This window comes from Myotis yumanensis, unplaced genomic scaffold (genome assembly GCF_028538775.1).
Source record: "Myotis yumanensis isolate MYYU_CA2020_CCGP unplaced genomic scaffold, mMyoYum1.0.hap1 SCAF_15, whole genome shotgun sequence".
Taxonomy (NCBI): Eukaryota; Metazoa; Chordata; class Mammalia; order Chiroptera; family Vespertilionidae; genus Myotis; species Myotis yumanensis.
The window spans coordinates 53,563,648-53,582,603 of NW_027223766.1; the positions used below are offsets into that span (position 1 = coordinate 53,563,648).

Below are 18,956 nucleotides of genomic sequence, written 5' to 3' on the forward strand. Positions count from 1 at the left end.
CACTCATGCGCACACACACTCCACGTGCACACACACTCATGCACTCACACTCAAGCACACCTACACTCCCGCACTCACTCACCTGGTACCTAATGTACTCCTAGGCCTTGCCCACAGGACTGCTCCCTGCACCCCTGCCCCCTGCCGCCTCCCCCCTCCCCGCACCGCTCAGTGAAGAAGCCGTTTCCCTGGCACCCGGTTCCTGTCACAGCCTCACAGCCAACACCCAGAAAAGCTGAGCAAAAGGCCAGGTGCGAGCTGCTGCCGGGACGAGCTGTGAGTGTGAGGTGAGGTGTGCGTCCGGGGCACACAGGAGGCCCTCAGGAAGGAGGGGGCCGCACGGGGCAGGGGAACGGGGGGCCGAGGGCCCAGCTGCCTGCTGACCCGCTGGCCCCCATCCCGCCCGGCCGCCCGCCCAGGTGCTGACCCTGCGGGAAGCAAAGGCTCCGAGCGGTCACGGGGCACATGGAGGCCGACGCCGGGCCGAGGTTGCCGGCTCCTCCTCACAGGGGCCTCGGGTTCTGGCCCAGGGTCCGGGCGGCTGGCTTTGTGAGTGACCGCTCGCTGCAGACCGGGCCCCGGGTTCACAAAAGGCTGAAGTCCATCTGGCAGAGGGTCTGGGCGCGCAGGGGAGGACGGTCCGAGCCTGGGAGGATGGACCCGGTGTGGCCTGCTCTCCCGCGGGGGTCGCGGCCAGCAGCCCCTCCTCCCACCTCGCGCTCTGGTCCCATCACCGCACCCCTCCCTGACGCACCCACGGGAGGGCCAGCCAGGGGGAGGCCTCCCCTGCACCCCTCCCCTGCCCCCCTGCCCCCCCTCCGCCCGCTCCGCGGGAGGGAGTCCCACGGTGACCCCGTCGGCCTCCGGGGACGCACGCCCTCCCCACGCTCAGCCCCTCGCGCGTCCGCCCACCTGTGGGTCTTCGCGCGCGCGCCCGGGGCGCCCCTCCCCACAGCCTCGGGCTCGCGGGACCAGGGGACCTGCCGGTGGGGCCGGGATCAGGGTCCCCTCCGCCCCCCGACTCCGCCCCCCGCGCGGGAAAGCCCGGCCCCGCCCGCCCCGGCCCCGCCCCGCCATCCGCCGGCGAGTCCCGCCCGCGAGCGAGGGCGGCCGGGCAGTCGGGCTGGCGGAGGAGCAGCGCGCAGCGCGGTGAGTCTCGGGACCGGGACCGGGACCGGGACCGGGACCGGGACCGGGGCCCAGGCGCCGCGGGGGAGCTCCTGGAGCGGGTGGGCCGGGCCCCGGGGCCGAGCAGCCTCCCGGCCGCCGTTCCCGAAGGTCTGGGCGCGCGGAGACCGGCGCCCTCCCTGCCGGCGGCCCGGGCTGCGCAGGCTCGGCCCGCCCGGCGCTGGGCTCCCGTGGCCGCTCGCGTGGGGACGGGGAGGCCCGCCGTCCGGACCGAGAAGCGGCCGGGCTCGGGCGGCGGCAGAACTGGCCGCCTCCGGGTGGACCGCCCGGGCCGGCGGCGAGGCGCCCTGTGGGGTCGGCATCGGTGACGCCGGCAGATGCGGTGCCGGGAGCCCGGGCCCGGCGCTGGGCCACCCGGGCCCTTCTCACCGCTGGGACCCGCGCAGCTCCCGCTGGCCGAGCCCCGGGTGCCCGGCTTTCCCAGAAACCAGCCCTGGGGGGCCCGGGCGGGGGTGCGGGGAGGCGGGAGGGGCCGCGAGCGCCGCGGGGCGGGGGGGGGGAGGCGTGGGGAGCCTGGGTCCTGGATGGCCCCGCCGGAAGCGCACGGCTGCCTGGCCGACCCTGCAAATGCTCGTCCGCTCCAGGCGCCCCGACCCGCCGGGCTGGGGCCGGGCTGGGGGCCGGGCTGGGGGCCGGGACGCGGGCTGGGGGCCGGGGGCCGGACTGGGGGCCGCGCTGGGGGCCGGGCTGGGGGTCTGGCCGGGGGCCGGGGGCCTGGCTGGGGGCCTGGCTGGGGGCCGGGCTGGGGCCGGGCCGGGTCGCGGGCTGGGGGCCGGGCTGGGGGTCTGGCCGCTGGGGGCCGGACTGGGGCCCGGCGGCCGCGCTGGGGCCGGGCTGGGGGCCGGGGGCTGGGGGCCGGGCTGGGGCCGTTCGTGGGCGTGTTACCCGAGCTCCTGCGAGGACAGCGCCGGGCTCCCCACGCCCAAACCGCACTTCAGGGAAGAGGAGGGACAGGCTTCCTCCCGGAGCACCTGGGCCCGGGCCGGCCCAGGACACCCCCAGCCCCAGATGCTGGCCCAGGCCCAGGGCGGGCAGGCGGGCGAGGCCTGGGACCCATTGTCGGGGTCTCCACCAGCCCCTCCCTCCCCGAGTCTGTTCTCTCCTCCCGGGGAGCCTGGAGCTCCCCCCGCCCGCCCCCCCAGCGGCCCCGCAGACGCCCCAGACCCTCCCCGACGGCGCCTCCTGCTAAACAGGCCCCGAGCCTCAGCCAGGCACACGCACGTGCTTTGCCCGCCCACAGCCACAGCCACGGGCTCACACCCACCGGAAACTTCCTGTGCCCCTGCCCGGCCACGGCCACAGCCACGGGCTCACACCCACCGGAAACTTCCTGTGCCCCTGCCCGCCCGGCGCACCCACGGGCTCTCCCTGGGCCTGTTTCCAGCCACAAAATTGGGGAGAAGCAGGTACTTACCGGGTCTCGGTCATCATCAATACCTCCCGGACCGTCTGAGGTCGAGCGCCAGGCAGCCCCCCCAACCCCACCCCGCAGGTGCTCTGCTGGCTGTGCCTCCCACCAGCCCCTGGGTCCCCATGTGCAGCTGGAGCTGGCCCCCACCCCCCAGGACCAGGGCAGCCCCGCTGACCTCCTGGGCTGTGTGCTTCTCCGAAGGCGATGCCCTACTCCCAGCAGCGGGAGCTGGAGGCTGCGGGGAGGGGAGGGGAGGGGAGGGGAGGGGAGGGTGGAGCAGAAAGACCCCATGTTCTCCTTCTGTTGCTGGAAGCAGCCGCCCCCACCCCACCCTGTACAAGGGGGGTCACCAGGCTCCTGGTGGGAGCCAGGGTCCCACCCTCTGTCCGACAAGCTGTGTCTCTAAAGCAGAGTGGCGCCCGGCCAGCGTGGCTCAGTGGTTGAGCGTCGACCTATGAACCAGGAGGTCACGGTTCGGGTTCGATTCCCAGTCAGGGCACAGGCCCAGGTGGCAGGTTCGATCCCCAGTGGGGCGTGCAGGAGGCAGCCGATCCATGATTCTCTCTCATCGTCGATGTCTCTCTCTCTCCCTCTCCCTTCCTCTCTGACATCAATAAAAATATATATATTTTAAGGATAAGGCAGAGCAGCTCTCTTTGCATGTGAGGCCCGACCGGAGCTGTCCCTCAAGATGAAGGTCTTCCTGCCCGTGCTGCTAGCGGCCCTCCTGGGCGCGGAGCAAGGTGAGCCCCGGGCAGGCCTGTGCCTGCGACCTGCTCCCCGTGCCCTCCCTCCCCCCTCCTGCCCCCTGCCCCCTGGCCAGGGTGTCGCCTGCAGCCTGCGGCCTCCTTCCTCCGCAGCCCACTCCCTGGTGTGCTTCTCCTGCACGAATCAGAAAAGCAACTTCTACTGCCTGAAGCCCACCGTCTGCGAGGACACGGACAACTACTGCGTGACCGTCTCCGCGGCCGCGGGCATCGGTGAGTGCTGCGCCCCACCCCCACCCCCCCCACCCCCCGCCGGTCCTGCTGCCTCCGCTCACCCTCCTGTCCCCGCAGGGAACGTGGTGGACCTGGGCTACAGCCTGAACAAGGGCTGCTCCCCCATCTGCCCCGCGCCCCCCGGCATCAACATCGGCGTGGCGTCCGTGGGCACCCACTGCTGCCAGAGCTTCCTCTGCAACATCAGCGCGGCCGGCGGGCTGCGGGCCAGCACCTCCCTGCTGGGCCTTGGGCTCCTGCTCAGCCTGCTGGCCCTGCTGCGGCCCGGCCCCTGACCCCCGGCCCCTGACTCCCGGACCCCACCGCTCAGGAAGGAAAGCCCCGCCCCGCCCAGACCCGCACTCCTCACACCCCCGACCCCACCCCACCCCCAGCCTCCGTCCCACCTACACCTGCCCCCAGCCTCCGTCCCGCACCTACACCTGCCCCCAGCCTCCGTCCCGCACCTACACCTGCCCCCAGCCTCCGTCCCACCTACACCTGCCCCCAGCCTCCGTCCCACCTACACCTGCCCCCAGCGGCGCCGCCTGCCCTCACTCCAGGGTCCATGATGTGAGCTCCTCAGAGGGGCCCCCTGGGGCCTGTGGGTCAGCAGCTATCCCTGGGTCTTGGGGGGACACACTGCGTGAAGCCCAAGCCCAGGCCCTGTCCATCAGGCCAGTCCGCCCTGATGGTGGCCTGGAAGGGGGTGCTGGGTGTGGGTGCCCAGCTGTATGCACAGGGGTCTGTGAGGCCTTGGGGGCTGTGCTTGGGGGACAGGCAGGGCCGAGTGGCCTGAGGGCCGGGGGCTCCAAGCAGAGCCCATTCTTGGGGCTCCCCCATAGGCCACGCCCCACTCCGGCAGCCACAGGCCCAGGAATCGGCTCCCACCCCTACTTCCAGCTGCGGCCCCCACCGCCCCCTCAGGCTGGAGCCTCCTGCTTTGGTGCCTCAAATAAACAGACGTGGGAACCCTGTTCTGCTCTAATCTGTTCTGCTGTGACGGCCAGGGAGCCCCGTCCCAGCCATGGCCAAATGTGGGGGACCTGGGTTCCCCTGCGATACAACCTCACTGAGGCCCACGGGGGGGGGGGGGGGCGGCGGGGGACAAGTCCACAGCTCGCTGCTGTCTCCCACTTTCTCCTGCCCAGGCCGGGCAAGGCCCCATGGGAAGTTCTTTCTCAGACAGGAGATGGGGGGGGGGGGGTGGCAGGGAGGGGTCAGGCTGCCTCTGGAAGGAACAGGGTGGACAGGAGAGGACGTGAGGGGACCTGGGACTTGGGGCCAGGGTGACACACACCCAGGTGGGCGGGCAGCTCAGGGAGTGTGCGGCCAAGGGCCTGTGAAGGAAGCCTTAGGCCTGGCCGCAGGGCAGGGGTGCTGGCCCCCAGCCCCAGCCGGCCCTGCTGTGCGCCCACCTCCCCTGGGCTGCGGGACCCAGGGATCCAGGGCCCCGGCAGGGTCTGGGGGGTCTGCTGGGGGGACGTGTTCACAGCCAGGGGCTTTGGCCGGTGGGTGAGAACCCAGAAATCAGGCTCCGCTGGGTTCATTCAATTCCTCGGGACACGGTCCTGGCCACCAGGGCCAGAGGTGACGGGGCCTGAGGGAGGAACAGCCCCACAGGCTGGCAGGAGGAGGGTCTGCCCCCGGGAAGTCGGGGTGACCCAGCGGGAAGACGGGGAAGGAACGCCTGGTGGAGACTCAGTGGGCAGTGGAAATGGACCGCATGTGCCCGGTCAGGGCCGGGCCCAGGTTGCTGGCTCGTTCCCAGTGTGGGGCATGCGGGAGGCAGCAGATCAATAACAATATATTTTTTAAAAGTTAAAGGGGCGAGGAACCAGCGTGTCCCTGGGAACACTGGTGAGTTCCTGTTCTCGCTGGGCCCACAGGCGACTTTGCTGAAGGGCCGGGGCCGGGGGGCCGGGGGGCCAGGGTGGCCGCAGTGGCAGGAGGCCTGTGACGGTCCTACCGCCACCCACGGGCCACGGCTCCCCCTGCGCTGAGGGGGGGATGGGACCCCCTCCCACGGCTCCCCCGGAGGCTGGGCGGCCCCTCCTCTCAGCGGAGGACAAAGTCCCTCCGGGGTTGGGGTGGAGGCGGAGGTCTCCGGGGGCACTCGGTGCGGCTCCGGCTCCCCCCGGCTCAGCTTCCCGCAGCCCCTCCCTGGGGCGGGGGAGGGGGGAGGAGCCCAGGGATGCAGTTTCGGTTTCCTGGAGCCTGTGGGAGGGGAGGAAGGGTGTGGGACTGGAAAGGGGAGTGAAGGGGAGGGGAGGGGCCGGGAGGGGAAGCCTGCGGAGGGCACCGCGCCCCAGTCTCTGTCCTGGCACCTGCCCAGCTTCCATGAGGCTCCAGGCACAGAGCTGTCCGTGGGGCATGTGGTCAGCGTCCGGGTGCAGGTGGGACCCCCCACTTTCGTGCCTCCGCCCAAAGAGGGGGTCTGATGTGGGGGGGCTCAACCGCCGACAGCCCTGCTCCCCAGGCTGCAGCCCCTCGGCTCCGCCTCCGGGAGGGAGATGGCACCGCCTGGCCTCCTGCTTCAGTGCTGCCCACACCCCTGCGGGCCCTGCACCTCCTCCACCGGCGCCTTGATTCTGCCCTTGACCCCTGTCCCTGTGACCCCTGCCCCTGCCCCTGTGTCCCTGCCCCCGCCCCTGTGACCCCTGTGACCCTGCCCCTGTGTCCCCTTCCCCTGTGTCCCTGCCCCTGTCCCTGTGTCCCTGCCCCTGCCCCTGTGACCCCTGTGACCCTGCCCCTGTGACCCTGTCCCTGTGGCCCCTGCCTTGCCCCCCATGGAGGGGCTGGTGGCTGGCACAGCACACCTGGGAAAGGGCCCAGCACAGGAGTGGGCAGGCCCGGAACCCCAGCCGGGAGTTGTCTGGGCCCTTCCTGGCGGGAAGGTGGTTCAGGAAGGGCAGCCCCTGGTGACGTCCTTGGGTGGAAAGGATTTAACATCTGGGCAGCAGGTGAGAAGTCCAGGGGGAGCGGGGAGGGGGGAGTGAGCACCCACAGTTCTAGGCCTGGGGGTGGGGCGGCTGGGCCGGGAGCCTGAGTTAGCCAGTGTGGCCACTGTCCCCTGGGGGTCCCCGAGGCATCAGGCCAGGGTGGTGCTAGGGCCGATCCTGCAGCTAGCCAAGGGGAAGCGGAGGGGCCGGAGGGGAAGGGTACGTGCAGGCCAAGGACACAGTCTGATGAGGCTGGTCAGCATCAGGGATGCAGGAAGCAGCTGGGTATGAGCTGCTGGGCTCCTGTGGCTCCTGTGGCCGCTGGGCCGGCCGGCACCTTTCCCCCTCCACCTCCCCCTCCCGCCCACCGTCCTGTCCTGGCGCTGACCAACCCATCAGCGGAGACCTAGACCCAGAAAGGACACGCCTGGGGCTGCTGACTATCCTGCTAAGACCTCCCCTGGGGCCTCCCCACACTCCCCAGACCCTCAGGACGGAGGGCCCAGAGCGTCCCCTGTCCCCCTTTCCATTCGCTGCCACCAGCACGTCCACCACATCACTGCTGTGACGTGAGAAACCACTGAAATCTGTCGAGAACTTTTGTGAGTTTATTTGAGCCAAACTGTGGACATATGCCGGGAGCAGAACCTCAATGAATTGAGATAACGCTCAGGAGAATGGCGGGGTTACATCTGTATTTATACATTTGCAATCAAAGGAGGGACGTAGGTCAGTTACGTGAAATCCATTGGTGATAGAGCAGAGAGGCGGGAGAAAGCAAAGCAGGAAACCCTGGGATTGGATAAAAAGTGAAATGATGGACACATACTTAGGTGGGTGCAGGCTCAATTAGCATAACAATGAAGGAATTTGTGGTCTCTGTCCTGGCGCCCAGCACATTAGCTTGTGCCCCGAGGGGTCCGGCAAAAGGGAAGTCACACGTTACCGGACATTTCAAGGACATGTTGTCATAGATGCAAAAAGACAGACAGGCTCAGTGAAGGTAAAGGTTGTTGATCTTGTCAGTGCAGATAGTGGCCTAGGACGTGACTACCCACCGTCACTGCTTTAGTTAAAGTTTAGTTTCAGACCATCCTTTGTGGTGACTTCAGGTCTCTGAGTTTGCAAGGCGGCCTCGCAGGCCTCCCCTGAGCTGTCAGGTCAGCATGTGGCCCCTTTCGTCCACACTACCATCATCACCACCATCACCTCCACCACCAGCACTTACACCACCATCAGTACTATCACCACCTCCACCAACTCCACCAACCACCTCCATCACCATCAACACCTCCACCACCACCTCCACCACCATCACTACCATCATCACCATCACCACCAACACCTCCACCATCACCTCCACCACCATCACTACCATCATCACTAGCACCACCTCCACCATCACCAACATCTCCTCCACCACCACCATCACCACCATCATCACCACCTCCACCACCATCACCAACACCTCTGTGAAGGAAAACCCCTATTATGTAAAACTACTATTTGGAATTCTCTGCTATTCTTTGGACGGCCTCTATCTAATTCTGAAAAAGTAACTTTGCTTTCTAGCCTGCTTGAATAATGGGGGAGATAAACTTAGCTGTCCGACCTTGTAGGCCAGAGACTAGATACGCCCAATGCCATGCCAGGTGCAGTTTTTAATTGATAGAACGGTGTAGTTTTCAAGGCCGCCGCCAGCAAGCGCACAAAGGGCTGGCTCTTCCATAAAAAGGGAAGTTCTGCTTGTAGCTTTGCTTAGAATTTGGATTCCTTTCCCTAAGCCCGCCGCGGTGAATAAAGTGTAACTCCAAACTCTCAGAGCGTTGCTTGGTTCTTGTCCGGTTTTTCTGTAACAGCTCCAACAACAACAACAATACCTCCACCACCACCACCACCACCGTTACCATACCATCGCCTTCCTCACTCCCCAGCTCCAAGGGCCCTTCCTTTGCCTCTGTAACTCAGCCCATTTCTTCTGCATACTTCTGCCACCTCTGATGTTACAAATGAGTGTTGTCTTATAGTTTGAGGCTTGGCTCTGAATTCTTTCTCAGCCAGAATTCAAGGAGCGAGGTTGCTGAACCTCCCCGGTCCAGTCTGACCCCACCAGGCTGACACCCAGTGCCGTTCCCACCACCTACAACACTAAACCTTCAGGAGGTAATCAGAGGGCTATTTACCTATAAGATGCATGGATGGATGATTGAGATAGATAGATAGATAGATAGATAGATAGATAGATAGATGATAGATAGATAGATAGATAGATAGATGATAGATGGATAGACAGACACAGATTTCCTAGCATAACTGGAGACTTCAAGAGTAGACTGTGCCCTATGCCTCTGATTTAAGCAATTTAGCAGCTTAACCACAGTGACTCCGTGCCTCCACTCTGTTCTCGCTCCCTATTGGCTGAGTCCTGGAGCTTTCTCATTGGCTGGTCTATTTCCAGGCCAGGAGAAAATCTTCCTCGGGCTGGAGTAGGAGAGATACTTCCTGGGGAGACTGGAGGCCTCTTCCCGTTGTGATCTGCGGTTGACCTCCAGATACAGCCTGAGAGCTTCCCCTCAGGCCTCCTCACGCCCTTGGTGAGGTTCCCCTTTGTGGACCCACAGCTCCTCCCCCAGGACAGCACTCTGGAGAGGGCAGGACTTCAACCGCCTCCCCACCCTTGTGCTGCGGCCCTTGGGGGACCCTGTCCCAGCGTCTGCTGCCCGAGACTCTGTGTGGCTAAGCCTCCCCACCTCCCCATGCTGCCCTCCCTGCACACCCTCCCCCTCCAGCCCTGGCCGCTTGCCAGCTGCAGTGGTGAGTCCAGAATGGATTCCCAGGGGCCCTGTGTCCTCTGGGCCCAGCCCCAGAGCCGGGTGAGGGCCTGGCCCCGTGGGCCTGTGGAGGGGGCGCCCTGCGGGCGGAGAGTTCCCTGAGGAATGAAAATGTCTTCTACAAGAGGGTACCCTCTCCTCAGAGCTTCTTTTGTGTCTGAGGTTTGTTAGAATGAACCAGGCTATCATGAGGCACATTTGCCCTGACCGGTGTGGCTCAGTGGATAGAGCATCAGCCTGCAGACTGAAGGGTCCTGGCTTCGATTCCAGTCAAGGGCACATGCCCAGGTTGTGGGCTCCCCAGTGGGGGATGTGCAGGAGGCAGCCGATCCTTAATTCTCTCTCATTATTGATCTCTCTCTCCCTTCCTCTCTGAAATCAAATTTTTTAAAAAAAATATTTTATTGATTTTTTACAGAGAGGAAGGGAGAGGGATATAGAGACCTAGAAACATCGATGAGAGAAACATCGATCAGCTGCCTCCTGCACACCCCCCACTGGGGATGTGCCTGCAACCCAGGTACATTCCCTTGACCGGAATCGAACCTGGGACCCCTCAGTCCGCAGGCCAACGCTCTATCCACTGAGCCAAACCGGTCAGGGCCTAAAATCAATTTTTTAAAAAGAGGCACATTTTGGGGTGACAATACCTGCTCCCCGTCACCCTGGGGACGCAGCCGCTCCACTCCCTTCTCTGGCCCGTCCCCTCTCCTGCGCTGGCAACCCCTGTGCTGACCCCTCACTCCTCCCCTGCCCCCCTGGGCTCCTGCCACCCCAGGGACCCTCCAGCCCAGTAGGGCCGTAGGCCCTGTGACCCCTCTTTGTTTTTTCCTATAAGGAACCTGCTGTGTGTGATGTCATCCATGAAGCTAAGACCTCGGGCCCAGCCGGCAGGCGGACGCCTGGGGCTCAGAGCTCCGCCTCCCCACCCTCCTGAGAAAGGGGTCGGGCACATGCCCGGGAACCCCAGTGGGGCGCGTGCAGGAGGCAGCGGTCTCATCGCCAATGTTTCTCTCTTCCTCTCCGAAACCAATCAAAATAGTAAAAAAGAAAGAAAGAAAGAAAGAAAGAAAGAAAGAAAGAAAGAAAGAAAGAAAGAAAGAAAGGGGGGCTCTGGGTGCCTTGAGCGAGGAGGGCCGGGCTGTCCCCTGGGGGAGGCAGCTGTGCTCTGTGCAGGATGTTTTCCACCCAGACTGGGGGCGGGGTGGGGGGTAGGGCAGAGGCTCCGCGAACCTCTGAGTTTCACTTTCCCCGGAGCTCAGGGGCAAAAGGAATGGGGCCCAAGGGCAGAGGGCGTTGAGCCTGAGGCTCCAGGCCAGAGGGCACCGAGGCGGAGAGCTGGGGAGGGGACCCAGACAGGATGTGGGGCGCCGGGGCGCTTTCTCCAGGAGGCCCCTGCGCCCCCATCCACGCACACACTGTTAGGTGGCTCAGGAGGTGGCGCAGAGAATAACGAGAACGAAGCCAGCCAGAGAATAGGAAGGGAGAAAGTTTTATTCTGCGACCCCGGGCGAAACCCACCAGCCCAGAGGTGGGGCCAGTGGATTCGCGCCCACAGGGAGGGGGCCTTTGTTTTGTCCTGCGGTTGGGTGAGGGGCGGGGGCATGAGCTGAGGCAGCTCCCGCCACAGGGGTCATCACGGTAAGTTCCCGCCGCAGCGGTCGGCAGGGTATTCAGGAAGGAGTCAGTATCTGTGTGGGGGTCGTGTGGATTCCAGGGAGGAGCCGGTGTCTGTCTGGCAGGCTGATCTGTTAGAAATTCCAGGGGGGGGTCCCTTATCTCGTCAGGCACCTGCCTGCATCCGATCGGGGCTCCCTCCGACCTAACACTCACCACCCTTACACTGTGCTCCCTGGGGAGGCATCAGAAGACCCCCCCCGACACGGCCCGGCCAGCGTGGCTCAGTGCATGAGCGTCAACCTATGAACCAGAGGGTCACCGTTCGGTTCCCAGGCAGAGCACATGCCTGGGCTGTGGGCTCGATCCCCGGGTGGCTCAGTGGATAGAGGCAGATCAGTGATTCTCTCATCATTGATGTTTCTCTCTCTCTCCCTTCCTCTCTGAAATCAATAAAAATATATTTTTTAAAAAATAAAAAGAAGAAGAAGAAGGCCCAGGAAATGGGCCAGTGGGCCAGGAACCCGCTCCAAGGTGCTGACAGGAGGGAGGGCTGTGTGGGGGGAGGGGACAGAGCCCGGAGCAGCACGCCTGGGGGCCCCGCTGGGAAAAGAACGGCCTTGTCCCTGGAGAGGGTCCGCCCACAGGGGACCTTGAGGATTGGGCCTGGGGAGTGGGGGTGGCAGAGGAGAGCTGCCAACCGCTCCTCCCACCCCAGCGGCCGGGCTGGCTGAGTGACAAGGAGACGGTCCTGGGGTGCCCTGAACTAAAGGGCAGGGGCCGGAGGGGGAGGGAGAGACAACAAGAGGTTACCCGGTGCGTCCGTGGGTCGGGTAAAAGGACAAACACCTTCCACATTCCTGACGTGGTTACGTAAGAAACAGTCAAACCCGTGAAGACTGTGGGTTTGTTTGAGCCCAGCTGTGGACAATGGCCGGAAAGCAGAATCTCAAGGGATGGAAATCGTGCTCCCAGCACGGCGGTTCCTCACCTTTTTCCTAAATTGCCATCCGGGCTGAGCCGCAGGTGGGTCACATGAAACCCCCTGGGGCTGGAGAGGGAGGCGGGAGGAAGCACCGCAGGAAGCTCTGGGATTGGGTGACACAAGCTTCCGTCACTCAGGACGGTGACCAGCCCACAACTAACTGAGAGCGAGGACGGCGAGGGGGTTTGCGGGCTCCGTCCCGGCGCCGCGGGCTGTGCCCCGAGGAGGCCAGAAAAGGGGACGTTACCAGTCACCCGACATTTCACAGGTGTTTTCTCAGAGGCAGAGAGACAGGCTCCGTTAAGATCAAAGGTGACCTTTGCCGGGGAAGACACTGGCCGAGGCCAGGACTGCCCACTGTCAACTGCTGTTTAATTTTTAAAAGTTTCCCCTTCAGATCATCCTGTGTGGTGGCCGTCGGTCCCTGAGTTTGCAAGGCCGCCGGGCAGGCCGCCCCTGAGCAACCCTTTCTGTGCACCGTGTGTGGGAGCTACACGTCCAGGCAGCCGGGCCGGGCCGGGGCCTCTGCCTCATTTGCAGGTGAACTTCTGGGAGCCAAGCCTCCCTCCGCCCGCGGGGCCCCCTGTCCGGGGCTGTGCTCACCTTCCCGGCCCCACGTGTCGCCCGGGCTGCCTCTGGGCTGCGGGCTCTTTTAGACGTACCTGTTGGGTCTGACTGATACTCCCTCCGCTGGACACTGACCTTTAGGCCACTGCACGCCGACATTCCATTTGTAAGACCATCATCTCTCCCCTCCGGACTTTCCCAGAATCTGGACCCGCCCGGCGAATTCTCCGCCCAGAAAAAGCCGCCTCAGGCCTTTAAAACCTCTGACTCCGCGTCCCCAGGTGCTGATGCCATTTGGGGGTCAGCCCACCTGGTATCCAGGCGACCTAATAAACTCATAATCCCTCATCGCTCAGGCCTCGTGCATTCCTCCGCCGGTGACCCTGACAATAAGATGGGGCCCGGCCGGTGTGGCTCAGTGGTTGAGCGTCAACCTAGGAACCAGGGGCTCGCAGTTCAATCCCGTCAGGGCAGATGCCAGGGTTTGGGGCTCGGTGCCCAGCAGGGGGCTGCAGGAATGAAAGAGCCGGTCAACTCCAGGAGGCAATGGCCGGATGAACCCTTGCAGCCGGGGCAGGGGCAGGCTGGAGGGGGTTAATGGGAGGAAAAGGGGGACATAGGTAATACTTTCAACAATGAAGCTTTAAAAATAAATAAATAACAATAAAAAGGCTCTGAGCCCTGGCAGCTAAGCCTTTGCTTCGCAGGAGGATGGAGAGTCCGCCTGGGCAGCGCTGGCCCACGTGCGATGGAGGCCATCTGGTCGGTGGGGAGGACGACAGGGCTGGAGGCCCAGAAACACACAGCAGCTCTGGCCGGGGCCCAGGCCTCCGAGTCCCGACTGCCCGGCCAGTCACCACGGGACTGTGGGACCTGTGACCCGGCCCGCCGGCAGGCCAGCTGGGGGCGGGGCCTCTGCTGTGCTCCGGGCGGCATTGCTCAGACGCCTCGGGTCCGTTGGCCGCAAACCGGCACCAGAAGGGTCCCAGCGATTGGACCTCAGTTGGGCCACCTGGGTACTTGAGTTCTGGCTGCAGACGAAAGGGGCCACATGCTGACCTGACAGCTCAGGGGAGGCCTGCGTGGCCGCCTGGCAAACTCAGAGACCTGAAGTCACCACAAAGGAGGGTCTGAAACTAAACTTTAACTAAAGCAGTGATGGCGGGTAGTCACGTCCCAGGCCGCTATCTGCACTGACAAGATCAACAACCTTTACCTTCACTGAGCCTGTCTGTCTTTTTGCATCTATGACAACGTGTCCTTGAAATGTCCGGGTAACGTGTGACTTCCCTTTTGCCGGAGCCCTCGGGGCACAAGCTAATGTGCTGGGCGCCAGGACAGAGACCACAAATTCCTTCACTGTTGCTATGTTCATTGTTGACTGTTAACTATCCTGCACCCACTTAAGTATGTGTCTATCATTTGGTTTTTTATCCAATCCCAGAGGTCCCTCCCCCAGCCCCACCCCCTAATTTATCGCCAGCGGGTTCGGGTGACCCGCTTACGTCTTTTCCTTCGACTGTCATGTATAAAACAAGTGAAAAGCCGCCATTCTCCAGAGCATGACTCCAACCTGTTGAGATTCTGTTTCCTAGCAATTGTCGACAGTTTGGTTCAAATAAACTCACAAAAATTCTTCACCGGTTTGACTGTTCCTACGTGAACACTAGCACCTGGGGATTTCAGCCTGGTGACCTTCCACTCCTGCCCAGGCCTCTCCACTGCCTGCCACAGTCCGCCCTGAACTCCTGGCCCTGAATTTTTTCAGGGAAAAGGGGCGCAGGGTCTCTCCTGTAGCTGCTTCCTGCTGAAGGGGGCCGGCGTTTCCCTGCAGAGTCAAGAGACCCCGGCTCTCTGTAGAGGCCTGGGCACAGAAGGAGGTGGGGACGGTGCCCAGAACTGGCAAAGGGCCGTATTCCCTGAGTATGAGCAGGGCTGGCAACCTGGTGGCGACAAACTGTGTTGTTGGTGGGAGGAAAAGTAGTTTAATTCTCAATAATTTTCAAGTCAAAGGATGGGAGAAGATGAATCGTTAGTGTGAAGAGTAGTGACCAAATACTGAAGAAAAACAGAAAAATTCAGGATCCAGGTCAGTTCATGGGTGAAAAACAAAACTTGGTAGACAAGTAACTGAACTAGGGTCTAATCTTCACAACTGTGTATTCTAGCTTCTGTTGGAACACAATCTCCCCCTAAAATCACCCTCATTTTCATCAAAAAGCCAAATTAAGAGCAATTTATTTACTGCATTAAGTCCAGTTTCCATTTGGCCTGCTTATTTGCATAAATATAACAAGAATCATAATTGCTCATATAGGTTTCTTCGGTCTGCTTCTCTGGAATCCCTTAAAGAATGTCCAGGGTGGTCCAGCCGGCGGGGCTCAGGGCGTGAGCGTCCACCTATGACCCAGGAGGTCACGCTTGGATTCCCAGTCAGGGCACAGGCCCCGGTTGTGGGCTCCTCGATCCCCAGTGGGGGGCGTGCAGGAGGCAGCCGATCCATGATTCTCTCTCATCATTGATGTTTCTATTTCTCCCTCTCCTTTCTCTCTGAAATCAATAAAAATATATTTTAAAAACATCAGAGCCTGTTCCTTTCCAACTAGGCAATGTTATGATATATATATATATATATATATATATATATATATATATATATATATATATGTTTTAATCCTCAGAGAGAGAGAGAGAAACATTGATCCGTTGCCTCCCGTGCTCACCTGACTGGGGATCGAACCCAGGACCGTTTTGGTGGACAGTACGACACTCAATCAACTGATCCACCCGCCAGGGCGACAACCTATATTTTTGCTCATCAAATCTGCCCCGATTCACCTAATACAACGAGATTTTCTTGAAATCAGTGATGCCCACAATCTCTCTCTCCCTCTCCCTTCCTCTCAGAAATCAATCAAAAGAAATTTGTTTTTGAGCGAAAGCAAAGTTCTATTACAGAAAAGCTGTAAACCAGGGACTCGCTGCAGTAGAGGGTCAGGGCGTGGGCCACGCAGACCTGGTGGGGGAGAGCACACCTTGGTGACTGGGAAGCAGGGGAAGGGGGGGCCGGGGGGCTCCGCCCTCTGCAGGCCCAGGGACCTTCCAGCATCGAGGCGGCCAGCTGTGTGCCCTGCGGGGCTGGGGGCCTCGGGGCGCCTTCTGGGGCCTGGTGACAGTGCTCACCCAGGCTCAGCTCTCCTCCTGCCCGAGGGCCTCCCTCCAGCCCTCCCGCAGGGAAATGCCCCAAGCCCTCAGAGAGGAGGAAACGCTTCAAGACCCAGTGCCTCCATCGCCTCCTCCCCTTCCTCCCTCCTCCTTCCTCCTTCTCCCTGCCCCCTCCCCGCTCCTGCCCTGGAGCGTGGCCCTCTCCCGGGTTCCTGCTCTGGGTCAGGCTCACCAGGCTCTGCCACTGGACCCCCTGAGTGTCACCTCTGATTGTCCCACCGCCAGCTGTTCTCTGGCTCCGATGAGCCTCCTCCTCCTTGAAGCCCTCCACCTTCCTACCACCTGCACCTCCAGACCACTTCCCACCACACCCGAGGAGGAAACCCGTCTCAGCCATCCGTGGGCTCCAATCTGGTCCCCTGTCCCCACGGTGAGAACCAGGCTTCCCCCCCACCCGCCACCCCCGACCCCCGGTCTGTTACAGGAGGAGAAGGCAGCAGAGCTGATGCAAGGGCTGAGCAGGCCCAGGGGGGCTCTGGGGGAGACGCAGCCCCGGCCACACCTCTGCAGGTGCTGAGGGTGGAGGCTGTGGTCCCAGGGACCCGGGGACCCCCTGGCGCGGGAGCTGGGGAGCAGGGGCTGACGGGGGTGGGCTGGGAGGAGGGACACCCAGTGACCAGGTCCAAGGAGGGGAGACCTAGGGCGGGGGCACGGCTGGGGGGTTGGGGCCTCGGGGTGAAGCCTCCTTCTCTGCTCCCCCAGGCTGAGCCCTGTGCCGTAGTCATGGGGGCGCTGGTGCTGGCGCTGTGGGCCCTACTGGCAGGCCCGGCCGCGGTCTCTGTCCTGCGTGGCCGCGGGGGCCGCGGGGCCGCCCCGCTGGACTTTGCTGACCGCACAGCACAGACAGGTGCGAGGGGCTGGGCGGGCGGGACGCACGGGGGGTGCGCTCAGCGGGGCGCAGTCCTGCTCCAGCCGCTGCCCCGCAGGTAGGAACCTGACCTGCTTTCGCTGCTTCAAAGTCACGGAGATGGAGCTGTGCCAGCCCTCGGCCTGCGCGCCCACCGACCGCGTCTGCGTGGGCCACACGGTGATGGTCCAGTACGGTGAGTCCCGGGCGCCGGAGACGACAGGGCACCGCCGCTCCCCCAGCCGGCTCTGAATTGGGGCTACCTTACCTCCGCCTTTTGGTTTTCATTAATTAATTAATTTCATTTTTTAAAATCCTCACCCGAGGATATTTTTCCATTGATTTTTAGAGGGCGTGGAAGGGGGAGAGAGAGACAGAAAGAGAGAGAGACATGATGTGAGAGAGACACATCCACTGGTTGCCTCCTGCCCGAGCCCTGACCAGGGACCCGGGTGGGAGGAGCCTGCAATCCAAGTCGTGTCCTTGATCAGGAATCGAACCCGGGACCCTTCGGGCTGCAGGACAACGCTCTATCCATGGAGCAAAATCGTCTCGGGCTCCTCCTCCTTTTTATTTTTTTTTATTTTTTATTTTTTTTGTACAACAAAGGTGGAAGTTTATTGAAGAACAAGAACAGACTCCCACGTGGGGAGGGGGAAAGAGTCTCCCTCCTCCTTAAAAATAAAAAAGTGTTTTATTGATGTCAGAGAGGGACGGGGAGGGGCGGGAGGGACACATCCATGTCGAGAGAGAGCCATGGGCCGGCTGCCTCCTGCACGCTCCCCACTGGGGACCGAGCCCACAGCCCGGGCCTGTGCCCTGACAGGCATGGAACCCTGACCTCCTGGCTCACAGGTCGAGGCTCAACCCCTGAGCCCCCCGCTTGGCTCCTCCCCCTTCGGAGGTACCAGTTACTAAGCCCGCAGGACAGGGCGCTGGGGAACCTGACCTTTGGGAGAGCTGGGGGGCGGGGCTGGAGGCCTGGCTGTGGGAACAGGGGAGCCAGGGGGCTGCACCCAGCACCTGCGGGCCCACCAGCTGCCCACCTGGCTACTCCCCCACGGGCAGTGGGCTCACCTGGTGGGAGGCCCCTTCACAAACAGCCTGACAGGAGATGCGCACTCAGATGTGAACACGTCCATGCGAGTGTCACTAGCGAGCAAATGGCCGGAGACAGCAGGGGGGGGGGGGGGGGGGGTGCGGCCATCTGTCCTCCGAGAAGCCGAGAACTTGTGGGTGTGGTTTGCTGCGCTGGTTCTTGGGGACCTGCCAGCCGCACCGGCTTCAAGTCCTAGGGGCCGGGCTGGGCGTGGTTATCTTTTTAAATATATTTTATTGATGTCAGAGAGGAAGAGAGAGGGAGAGAGAAACATCCATGATGGGTTCATGGACCGGCTGCCTCCTGCACACCCCACACTGGAGATGGAGCCAGCAACCCGGGCCTGTGCCCTGACCGGGCATCGAGCTGTGACCTCCTGGGTCATCGGTCGATGCTCAGCCACGGAGCCACACCGGCCGGGCTCCACCACGTCCTTAAAGGAGCAGCGGGGAGGCCCGAGCCCGGGCTGAGCACACAGCTGGGTCTCCATCCTTGCCTCTGCTCCGCTGCTCCCTCGAAGCTGGAGGGTTTCAGGGCAGAGCCACAGCAGGGCCCACAATGAAGGTGGTGGCCATGGGCAGCCATGTCCCCGAGCTCTGCAGGGCGTGGCCCGTGGGAGCCCCAGGGGGCATCTGGGGGCGCGTGGGGCCCACTGCCTGGTTCCCAGGGCCTGGCTGGGCAGACAGCACCCCTGCCGGCCAGGGTCCCCCCTCCTGGGGGCCAGCCGCCCGCTTTCCGCTTTCTTCCGCAGAATCCAAGGTGGGGGTTCTGCTCAGCAAGCGCTGCGCCCCCCGGTGCCCCAACACCAACATGGCCTACGAGTGGCTGACGGAGCCCTGGTTCTTCAGGAGGATCGCCAGGCAGTGCTGCAACGTGAGCTTCTGCAACGCGGCGCCCCCCGCCCCCCGGCGGCCCTGGGCCCGGCCAGGCGGGCTGCTGCTCCCGCTGGGCCTCAGCCTCCTCACGGCCTCGCAGTGAGCCCTTCTCCGCCCACCCCAGCCGGGCCGGCCTCCTCTCCTGTCCCCCCACCCCCAGCCTCCTCTCCCAGAGCCTGGAGAAGGGAGCCCTGCTTCCTAGGGTGTGGGCAGCGGCTTCCTGGATGAGGTTCCTGGCCCGGAACTGACTGTCCAGGGCCGGGAAGGGCAGGGAGAGCCCGGCGATCCAGCGGCTGCAGCCCTGAATCCGGCTCCAACTTGTTCTGTCTCCTTGGCCAGCCCACCCCCACCCCTCTGTCCTAGGGGCCCAGGCCGATCCGCACTGTGGG

The 18,956-nt window shown here is 63.0% G+C and overlaps 2 protein-coding genes across 4 annotated transcripts; both read left to right on the forward strand.

Annotated features, from left to right (window-relative positions):
• The first annotated feature begins 219 nt into the window (after positions 1-219).
• Positions 220-4,556, forward strand: LY6E (lymphocyte antigen 6 family member E). 3 transcript variants are annotated; one of them, XM_070392500.1, is made up of 4 exons: positions 220-287; positions 3,235-3,342; positions 3,460-3,579; positions 3,658-4,556. In XM_070392500.1, the coding sequence occupies exons 2-4, from the start codon at positions 3,291-3,293 to the stop codon at positions 3,873-3,875; spliced, it is 390 nt and encodes a 129-aa protein (XP_070248601.1). In that variant the 5' UTR covers positions 220-287; positions 3,235-3,290; the 3' UTR covers positions 3,876-4,556. The 3 variants fall into 3 exon arrangements, with proteins under 3 accessions (XP_070248601.1, XP_070248598.1, XP_070248600.1); XM_070392497.1 differs by lacking the exon at positions 220-287 and adding an exon at positions 1,067-1,149; XM_070392499.1 differs by lacking the exon at positions 220-287 and adding an exon at positions 2,359-2,594.
• An 11,913-nt stretch (positions 4,557-16,469) lies between these two features.
• LY6L (lymphocyte antigen 6 family member L) lies at positions 16,470-18,956 on the forward strand. The gene is made up of 3 exons (XM_070392107.1): positions 16,470-16,593; positions 16,673-16,789; positions 18,444-18,956. Exons 1-3 carry the CDS (start codon positions 16,470-16,472, stop codon positions 18,668-18,670), a joined length of 468 nt encoding a protein of 155 aa, XP_070248208.1. The 3' UTR covers positions 18,671-18,956.

Bases quoted from the DNA above. Each gene is read 5' to 3' on its own strand.
- LY6E (XM_070392500.1), top strand. From the start codon at position 3,291: ATGAAGGTCTTCCTGCCCGTGCTGCTAGCGGCCCTCCTGGGCGCGGAG. The intron at 3,343-3,459 runs GTGAGCCCCGGG...CTTCCTCCGCAG, and splicing joins CCTCCTGGGCGCGGAGCAAG to CCCACTCCCTGGTGTGCTTC. The intron at 3,580-3,657 runs GTGAGTGCTGCG...CTGTCCCCGCAG, and splicing joins CTCCGCGGCCGCGGGCATCG to GGAACGTGGTGGACCTGGGC.
- LY6L (XM_070392107.1), top strand. From the start codon at position 16,470: ATGGGGGCGCTGGTGCTGGCGCTGTGGGCCCTACTGGCAGGCCCGGCC. The intron at 16,594-16,672 runs GTGCGAGGGGCT...GCTGCCCCGCAG, and splicing joins TGACCGCACAGCACAGACAG to GTAGGAACCTGACCTGCTTT. The intron at 16,790-18,443 runs GTGAGTCCCGGG...TTTCTTCCGCAG, and splicing joins CACGGTGATGGTCCAGTACG to AATCCAAGGTGGGGGTTCTG.